The 10,200-nt window shown below is 50.4% G+C and overlaps 1 protein-coding gene across 2 annotated transcripts in view; it reads right to left on the bottom strand.

Moving 5' to 3' along the window:
* RPH3A (rabphilin 3A) overlaps window positions 1–10,200 on the bottom strand; it is a 105,652-nt gene that overhangs the window by 8,740 nt on the left and 86,712 nt on the right. For both annotated transcript variants that reach the window (XM_019507214.1, XM_019507213.1), the window contains 6 exons: window positions 9,591–9,670; window positions 6,923–6,997; window positions 4,454–4,563; window positions 3,389–3,515; window positions 1,948–2,004; window positions 781–932 (listed from right to left, as the gene is read on the bottom strand). In XM_019507214.1, coding sequence (XP_019362759.1) covers window positions 781–932; window positions 1,948–2,004; window positions 3,389–3,515; window positions 4,454–4,563; window positions 6,923–6,997; window positions 9,591–9,670 — 601 coding nt within the window. The remainder of the gene's footprint in view (window positions 1–780; window positions 933–1,947; window positions 2,005–3,388; window positions 3,516–4,453; window positions 4,564–6,922; window positions 6,998–9,590; window positions 9,671–10,200) is intronic.

Below are 10,200 nucleotides of genomic sequence, written 5' to 3' on the forward strand. Positions count from 1 at the left end.
AGAATGACCACACACTACACTACTCCCCCCCCAGCTAATGGCAAGATGACTCGATGGCTACAACTCACGGCTTTGTCAGAAGAGATGGGCCCTGCTAGTTCAAGTCTCATCCTCCCCTCTGCTACAGCTGTTTTATACTGAGGGGCCTCACGGAGTCAAAAATCAGAAGCAAATCTTGGAACCCCCTGGGTGTGAAATGCATCGAAAGGGCACATGCATCTATTTGTCTCCTGGAGCACGTCTCTGACACCAGAGTCACGGCCCCATCGTGTAGGCAGACCTGAGCTAGCCGGGTGCAGGCAGCACTCTAGCTGGGGCTGCACAGGTCTCATTGTGGGCTATATTACCCTGCATCTCAAGTACATCCTCAAGCTCACGTTGAACCCACAATGCCACAGCTCTTGGTGCCAGACCTGGGTAGGGCCAAGCAAGCTCACGTATGCTGGGGCCACTGGGATGACTGCAGCGTAGACCTCTATAAGGTATGGAGGGGCAGCACCGTGTTACACAGGCTGATGTGCCACGTCTCTGCCAGCCCAAAGATCCCACGGTTGCAATTAAGCTGGTGAGGCTGCTGGTTTAGGACAAAACTGAACATAACACATCTCTCCCACCCATTACTGTGCTTTGCTCTGGCTTGGTCAGTGATATTCCTAGCTCCAAACAGAAGTGGCATATTCCAACACTACATGACAGTGTCTGTGCTATAAGCCAGACCTGGCCTCTTGCCCTCCTTACATCTGTCCTCCTGAATGCTGGCACCCTTCTGCTTCCACTCACAGTTTGACGAAGGGGTCCGAGTACCCATTAGCATCCATCGCGGCCAGGTGCACACAGCGTACGATGCCGACGATCAGGCCGCCCTGCTGGGTGCTGTACATGAGAGACACCAGGATCTTGCCTCGCTCATCCACTTCGCTGCCACGCTCTACCTGCAAGAGGAAGCCAGAGGTCTGAGCAAGGACTGGGGATCTGGGCCCTGGCTACGAGACAGGCCTCGCTGGGAATCCAGCAGGCTGGGACAGCATTGTGCAATGCATAGGAAAGAGGAAATGAACCCAGAAAAAGCTTTTAATGGCTGCAAAACGAGACTGCAGAGGAAGGCAGTGCTTAAAAACCTAGGACTGTAACATGCAGGAAAACCTGCTGCAGTTATTCTGGTACTTGTTGGTATTGTCGTCTTTTCTCTATTTGATAAAGCTTTAAAAGCTTGAGCTCGGCAGAGACGGGCGTTAGCTCAGCAGGCCCCATCCAGGACTATTGTAGCTAGCTTTGCTCCACCGGTCTTCATACACTGAAAGCTTCATTCTCCATTTCAGGTTGGAACAAGGCTAAAATCACAAAGCTCATTTTGCAAGCAGATGTCCCAGAGGCAGAAAGGGGAGAGAGATCTCACAAGAAACATTCCCTCCTTCCGAAGTCACAGAGTTGCCTGGAGCAAACTGATCAATTGATAGTTATTTGCTAACCCTTCCCACTTATCACTTGACATTTGAAATGCAAAAGCAGGGAGGATACATGTGGGTAGGGGGGGAGCTGGAGTCTTCCAGCTCCGCCAAGAATTCGAAGAAACTCATTTCTGAGTCCAGCAACATCTCCATGGTTCGACTGGATCTATGCAGATAGACATACCCCCCACCCCCACTGACTTGGGTAGTTCCCAAAGGCGAAATCTGGGTCCCAGGAATGACCTTGGGTCCCACCCCAGGGTAGCTGGGTCTGAGCATGGAGGTGTTCCTCACTCCCACGGCTGAGCACAGAAAAGCAGAGCAGTCCTGGGATGAGCTTCACCCCATTGCTGCCCTCTCCGTGTAACCAACAGCCATGAAGCCTCAGGATCAAAGCTGGAAAGCATCACTGCTGGCTCACGAGCATCATCAGGAGGAGGGCAAGTGCAGCCCCCTGCAACCCAGAGCCAGCGCGGATGAAGACAGTGCAGCCTCTTACCTCTTCTTCATATAGCGCCATCCCACGCGCCGAGCCGGTTGTCCCAGCACGTTTCATCTGGGGGTAGGAAGGAACAAAGACAAAGGTTTCCTTTAACAACTGCCCAGGCTGGAGGACGCAGCTGCTGGTGGCCTATGTGTCAAACCCACATGTGGCACTGATCTCCAGAGATGGAAATGGGAATTCATTCCCATAAGCTTTCAGAGGTCTCCAGGGGTACGTGGTGCCTCTCTAGGCCTTCCTATAAATTAATTTATTGCAAGAACCAATGCTAGAGACACCAGCAAAGTATTAACATTCGTATTTGTGAAGGAGACAGGCAGCCACACACTAAGGGCTGGCTGGAAAAAAGAGAATTGCAATTCGTGAATTATTTTTTAGGGTTTTTGGAGGAGTTTTGGTCATTGTGTCTTGGAGCATAAAATGATCTTTGAAACCGTTCACGTGAAAGCAAGAACAAGCTCCCCCAGACAAGACAATAACCCAGCAGTTGGTGTACTGAGCCAGGATGTTGAGATGCGGTTTCAAATCCCACCTTCAAATCAGACAAACAGGGGACTTGAATCCAGGTGCCCAATGATCCTAGCGGGACATCCACCTGCTGGGCTGCAGGCTAGTCTGTGCCGTTATGCCGCCGCTCTCTCCTAATCAAGAACCTCTGAACCCATCTCAGCAAACCCCTCCCCCAGAATCAATCCATTTCCATAGAAAGTTTCTGTTCTTGCCCCAAAATAATCCCAGCCAGCTCGACTACAGCCTCGCTCGGGGTGTTTGTGCCGTGTGTACATGCCCCCGCAGCTCCGGGTTTGCAACAATTGCTCTGCTGCTATGGGTCAAAGGAACAACAGGTTGATGCTGTGTTCATGCCTTGGGAGCAGCAGGAGAAGTAATGCCCATCAAAGCACACCGCGGACATGGCACAAGAAAGATGTAGCTGTCACAATGGAGCTCAGCCGCCTACTGCAGAAATAGCACGGCCTCTCAGGGCCAGCATGTGGGCTGGAAACCAAACGTTTCCTCCATCTGCGTCACTACGAAGCTTGGTCTTTTTAACAGCTTCTAAAATCGAGATGCATTAATCTGCGGGACAAAATGCACTGAGGAGCTGGCACATCACGTCTGTGCCCAGGACACGCATCAGGCCAAGTTCTTATGCTAGTGACGGTCGCCAGTGAAGTTATTTTGGACTGACATGGCTGGGACTGAGATCAGGGACCGGCTTCTGCGATTGTGAACAACTCCTCAGAGACCTTGACATTCATAGGGCCCAGGTGCTCAAAGGTGTTTAGGAGCCTTACTCCCATTTATTTCAGATGGAATTAGACATCCAAATATCTGTGAGGATCAGATGTAGCCATTTGAGTCGCAAATACACCTTCACCCCGAAGCCTAACACGTGCTAGATCATGCACCCAGCATAACAGGGCTTCACGAATCTTACCGGTATTACTCTCTCCAAGCAGATGTTGAAGTTCTTCTTCTGGTTGGGTTTGAGTTTCTTCAGAGAAAATCTTGTTTCACCAATAAACTCATTGTGGCCAAACTTGTCTTCATCACACACAGAGATCCTGAGCAGAACAGGAAAGAGAGACTTTAATACTGAACGGCTCAGAGAGTGACCCAGCTCAGATTAGCACAACCTCCCCTGCAAAAATGCCATTGCCGCCTGACACTTGTGGGAACGTGGGGTGCTTGTCCATGGGACACCTCTCCTGTTTCCATGTTACACTTTAGAAAGCAAAGCCTGCGGGGAGGTAGAAAGCAAAGTCACACCTAAGGTCCCTGCCGTATCTAGCAGCTTCCACCTCAGTGCTGGGATCCAAGAAACCTGGAATTTCCCTTGTATGAGAAGTTCTGACCTCCTGAACCATCTTCTGAAGCAGAAGAGCAGGGCCACATTTGGGCAGTCCCCGCAGAACAGCAGTTTCAAAAGATCCCAGTTCCCAACCATCTAACGTGCCGGAGAAAAGAGCGAGTGTCCGTAGCCAGCAGCTCGAGACCCGCAGCACCATAGCAGAGGCAGAAACTCCTATGGCTGCATTTCCTCACATATAACGCACAAACCAATTTCCAGCAGCTGGATTTGGAGGGGGGAGGGGGGGGAATTGTGCATTGTATATGAGGGCATGCACTCGCTTGCTACAATAAGGCTGACACGTTATATTACAGCATTGGGGCAAATCAAGCAGTCACTTTAACATGACAAGGCAAAAATCCAAAATAAAAGAGCAAGTTGAAATGCTGGATGAAATATATGAAAGTTTCCTCCATCAAAATGATTCATCAAAAATCAACACACTCATGTGAAAAGCTTTGATGCTGACAAACCATCTTTTTTTTCTGCCAGCAGGACAATTTTGGCCAGATCTATCCCTGACCCATCGCGTCAGTGTTTGCAAAGGTAATTGGGTTTGGGAGCTCTGGGGTGAAACTCTCCCTCCTTTAAAAGGCTTCCTCCCTTACACACTGTGCATTATAAGACACTGGGGTTTTGTCCTCCACTTGCCTGAGCGTCTTCCTTTGCATGTCCTCATCTGTGATGCCGTGATACACCAGCGTCTCGTTCCACGCCGGGTTCCGCGTGTTACGCAGAGTCTTGGTCCTCAATTTGTTTGACTGTTGCACGTAAAGAATAAAAACACAGGGCAGTCACCCACCCTGCCGACAAGGAAGAGCTTGACCCAACCGTGCGGTGACCTTTCCTGGCATGAGCCCTCTCTACTCAGACCCACCACGTTCACCGAGTCTGCTGACCCACAGAGCTTCCTCCAGGACCACACCTAATACCTTTACCTTCTTTTTTTTCCAACAAAGTCTGTGGCCCAAAATCTCCATTCAATTTGTGGTCTCACTTAAGATCAAAATTCAACCTAAACACATTCCCCTTCCTCAGAGGGCTGAAGAAGGGTTTTACCCCATAGTAGGAGTATACAGTCCTTTGGGGAATGATTGTAGTAGGTTCAAAGAAGTGCATGCTTTCAAGTGGGAACTTTCTTGTGCCTCTGTCCCTTGGCAAAAGCAGAAAATAAAATTGTTTTCCAGCTAGCAATGTGGGAGTCCTCTCATGCTCCATGGGAGAAGTGGTAGAGGTGGTATCTTCCATTAGACCAACTAGATTTTTGCAAAAAAAAATTCTTTAATTGCAATTTTTTTTTTTTTTTGCAAAAATCTATTTGGTCTAATACAAGATACCATCTCTACCATGAGTTCTGATTCCTTTTGCCCCTATGTACGGCCTCTGTATACATATGACTCTATATACAACCAATACAGCTGCAACCTGGATGCCTGACCCATGGGAGAAGTGGCTGTCCTAGATGCTAAGCGAGCACATTGGGCTGAGCAAAAGCAGAGCCCCCTGCTGCGTAAGAAACAACTCCCTGGATTAACAGAGCCACCTAAAGCCAACAATTCCCTGCTGAAGGGAGGTCTTCTTTGCAAGTCTGGGGAAAGATGATGAGAAATAAAGAACAACAGGACACACCGGGGTCACAGGGCATGTCTGCAAAGCAATGGCCAAAGGAACTGCAGCATAGCACAGAGGAGCCCGAGGTAGTGTTAAACTAGCCAGCCGGGGCACCAGGAGCAGTCGAGCTGCAGCAGCACAGATCAGGCTGATTTATCCTGCTTCTTTGCACTCCACTGCAGTCTCCTCTGTGACTGCAGCGTAGACCCAGCCATAGCCAACCCTGCATTTGCACGAGGGACAGAGCCTGTCTGCTGGATTTCCTGTGTGTTCGTGATCTGGGAGTCAAGGTGGCCAGAAGGACATTGAGCCCAAAGTACAGGAGGAAAAGTAAATGAAACTTTCTTTATCACCATTATTGTTAGAGGCTTTGGGGCTTCACATTTGCTCTAAGCAAAACTCAGGCAGTGAAAGAGAAAAGCCTTGAATCCCCAGAGCAAACAGAGGAGATCTATTTTTTTCGGCAGTAGGCCAACAGCGTTGGTTTCTTCCTACAAGTTTTCTCCGCTGAATTTAATTTTGCTGGTCCTGGGAGTGAGAGTTTACAGAGCTTTCTTTGATGAGGGGAAAAAAACCCGGAGTTTACTCACTTGATGGATATTTTTCACAGCTCTAATTAGAACGCGCAGTAACTTCAAAGTAAATTGATCTTTCAGACTCTGGTAATAATTAGATTGTGTGTCAGATGTTTTGCATTGCACTAACAATGTCACCTTCTCTGAAGTTCCTCCGTGCTCATGAACTAGATTTTAATCTCTCAGTACGGCCCGTGCAACGCTCAGTTCTTCAGAGCTGCTGGAAACCGGCAGAACCAGAAACGATGCCCTCCCTCAACGTCGGGCCACGCTGGTGCATTAATGCAGGCCGCCTTGTTTTTGAGCGCCCTGCCTGCTTGCCTTCCAGGTTACACAAATTCGGATCTCTTTACAGCAACAGCATTTGCACTAGATCACGTCTGGGTGGGAAGTGCCCCTAGAAAGTCCTCGTAAACTCTTGAGAAGGCCAGAGAAGAGCAGCATGTTAAGTGCGGCTCATCTCAAACGAGCTCCTGCAGCCCACGCTTCTTGTAGTCCAGTATGGGCTGCACAGGGTCTATAAGCACTGTCCACCATAAGAGATGCTGGAGTCATGAGCGCCACTTGCTGCCAGATGTTTTGGACCATCACTGATGCAGGATCCCAGCTACATGCAGAGATCAGTGCAGAAAAACTAGTGCAAGCTGCTGAGTGAAGACAGAGGGGGGTTGCTTGGGTTTGGTTCTTCTGGACAATTATGGGACCAGAGCAGATGCCGCTCGATAGGCTTTTCTCACCCTGTGAAATATCGCTAAGGCCTGGACACTGAGATTTCCAAAACTACCACCAGGATCTGGAGAGCCAGTTCCCACTTGTTTTCATGCGGACTGGGCACTGCAGTGCCTGAGAGGGCTTGTGAAAAAAAAGCTCTGACATACAGCAGCTACGTTTCCATCCCTAATTTCAACCATAATGCAATCAAGCAAGGTGTTACCTTACTGGCTCCTGGTAAGAGGTGCAGTTTGACATAGGGATCAGCCAAGCCATTGGAGTCCATTGGTTTTAAGCCCTAGAAGACAACAAAGATAACACAGGGTTTGAGTCACTAGTAAAATGCAGCACGGGGGAGCATTTAGCGGCAATGCTTTATGCAATATAGATTAACAGAGGTAGCAGATAATGGGCGGGAAAGAACAGCACCATTTGTTCTGAATAACGATGCACAAGATCCAAATGCAAAATGGAGTCAGCTCTTACAAATGCATCTTGAAAACCACAAAGGACTCAACAGATATGCTCATGTTATCCCTGAATTTTGTCCAGCAGAACAACAAAGCCATGTCCCATGTGGACAGAGGGTTTGCCTCCACACAAGAGGGTCGGGGGTGCTGAAGAGCTGGCCAGAGGAAAGACCTCTCTCTGCACCTCCCAGCTCACCAACAGTAGTTCCTGCAAACTTATGAAGGCAGAGCTCTTCCAAAGCAAGGGAAGCCACGGGGAGCGGCAGCACTGCATGAAATGATGCACGGCCCGGAAATGCCTGGTGACCTTTTCAACATGGGATGAATCTGCACCCTTCACTGCCACTTACTCATCTAAGAATGGGAATAAGTGGCTTCTGGGGGTGGAGGAATCGATGCAGTTCTCCTGACAGCAGACGGGAAATGTGAATGTCAATATGCCCCCACTGCAGGACTGGACTATTCCCGATTACCCTCAGTGAGAGCCACTGGGGTCCTACGGGGCACAGACAGGCTGTAACACCATGTCTGTGCTTTTGCGAGTATAAGAATGGTTGCCTGTCCCCTGAAAGGCACCGGATCTTCTGGAAGTGCTGGGCACTTGCCCTCCAAGACGCCGTCCCCTGGAAGTAAATGCCCCAGATTGCCAGCTGCTCTTGAGAAATCAGGGCTTGAGCTGCGGCACTTACTGCTTCCGAGTTGGTGGTGCTGTTTCCTTTGTGGGGCATGCCTACGTGACCCGCTTCACTGCTGCGGGACACAGGAAAAGGGCGAGCGTCAGATCTCGTGCTCAAGGGATTCCCTCTCCCACGACATAGCCCATAAGAAGATATGTAGAGTAAGTGTGTTGTACCATGTGTAGCCCGATGAGACCTGCCCTAGCACTACAAGCACAATATGTTATCCCTGATGACTAGCGCTAGGGACCACGCTGAGATCTGCCTTCTGACGGGAGCCTGTCCCGTTAAACTCAGAGCTTTTCCAGCCGTGTCCGCTCTGCAGCAAAGGCTGAGTTTTAAGGCATGGTCGGACGTGGCTTTGAGCCTGAGGTTGCATTGCCTAAGCACCCAGTGGCAGCTAAATATTGCAGCTCTCGCTTGGGATTATGACCCATGGTGGCAAGCGACTGGGACCCTGCTAGCATGAATGATGGGAGGAGAAGGGCTGAAGTCTTCACTCATCTGCTGTGGGAGGTGCCCGCTCGGTTGGCAAAGTCTCCGTCCCAGGGCCCACTGTCGGTGGTTAAAGGAGATGGAACGAAGCCCCACCGTTATTTGCTGTGGGAGTCAAGCGACTGTTATAGTTGCAGCTGCTATAATCAACCCGCGGTCCCCGGGCAGAGAAAACCTCGATAAACCCCCGAGGTGGCTGTGGGAAATCAATTATGCTGAGCAAACAGGCGGATAATTACAGTGGACTGTGGGTCTCAGAGGCACACCGATCCACAGCAGACATCAAGAGACTCCAGCACGGCTGAGGGCAAATGCATGATGCTAGTTCCTGGCATGTGGGGCCTCGGAAACAGGCTGAAGTTTCCATTATCGGCTGAAACGCAGCAGGTAATACTCACCTGCTTTCTTTCAGGTGCCCTCTAAAAACATCTTTGACCACAGCGGCACATCACACTGTCAACTGCCTACCTCCCTGGAGCATTTCAGGGACCTAACAGCCCTACATCGACTAACTTAGCTATTCTTTGCAGCCCTCTTTTCTGTAGCAGTCACACGCAAAGGAGATGCTCAAGCTCATGACAAAAGGCAAGTTATAACGATGCCAGGGACTGACTTATCCCAGGGGAAGGTCCCAGCTGGACCACTTGCCACTATTAGCAGGCAGACCAAGGCCAAGCCCTGCTGCTTGCCCCACATGCTCCTAAAAGCCTCCTGCTGCATGGCAGAAGGTGGGTCACACATACTCCCTAGAGCACCAGTCCCACAGGAACGTGGCCTGCCACTGATGCAGAACAGCCCCTGCCTTTGGCATGTCTCTGCAACCAGTCGTTTTGTTTGAGCCGTGAGACACCTTTAAAGTGTGTGCCCACCTCAAGCCAAATTCTTCCCACATCTGCTGTGAGCCAGGACGGACAATCTTGCAAGTCATCCTTAAGGAAAAGACGTGGCCTTTCAGTTCCCCAGTCACTACAGAAATGCAGGTCAAATGTACCTGTCTGGGTCTGGGTCTCCAGCGCAGGAGACTCAGGAGCAGAAGGTGGAGCTGGCTTCGGCTTCATTGTGCCTGCTTAGCTGAAAACCAGGCTGGTTGTCAGGAAGCATGTGAAAATAAAGGTGAGAGCCTGTGAAACATGCTCTCTCAAGGGAGGAGGCTGCCTCATGCATGTAGAGCAAGCGTACGATCTTGCATCAGATGCTGCCGGAAGATCAAAGCAATGGGCAGAGTCTTCCCCTTCGAGGAGGCACTTACTTTGGCTTTGATGAGAGTGCACTGCAGAGAGCTGTTATCCTGGTCATACAGCAAGCTGAACTCCAGCGTTCCCAATGTGGCTAAGCAAAGAGAGGGGAAAAGAGATTGTGCTTTATTACCAGCCAAGCCAATGCATCTATTTCATCCACCCCGGCTAGCAATCGCAGCAGGACATTCTCTGCAACCCCTGCACCACGGGCAGAGCACCTTTCAGCAGAGGCGCATGGATAATTCACCTGCTTTCACAGGCACGGTCTTACCGCGCACTGTCCTCTGAAGATGGGGCTGACTTTGCAGGGGCATTGGGCTGTGGGGAAACCCGGGGGAGAGGCAGCAGCCAGCAGTTTGTGCTACCAGAGCTGGGGGCAAAGTGACAATTCCAGCTCACAGGATTGCCCTCCATGCCCGAGACAGCTAAGGATGGTCTCCAGCAATCTGGTTTTCAAACTTGATTTAAGCCAGACTGAAATCAATGGGAGCTCGGCACTCGGGAAGTTTCCCGGCTCCAGCCGCAGCCCTGCTCCCCATCCTTGCAAATGCCGAGGTCGGCACCACTTCTGTGCCTCCATCCTGACCCTGCCGTACAGGTCCCATTCCCACTGCCCACCTT

Source organism: Gavialis gangeticus, unplaced genomic scaffold (assembly GCF_001723915.1).
Source record: "Gavialis gangeticus isolate Ggan-Ray unplaced genomic scaffold, GavGan_comp1, whole genome shotgun sequence".
In the NCBI taxonomy this organism is placed as follows: Eukaryota; Metazoa; Chordata; order Crocodylia; family Gavialidae; genus Gavialis; species Gavialis gangeticus.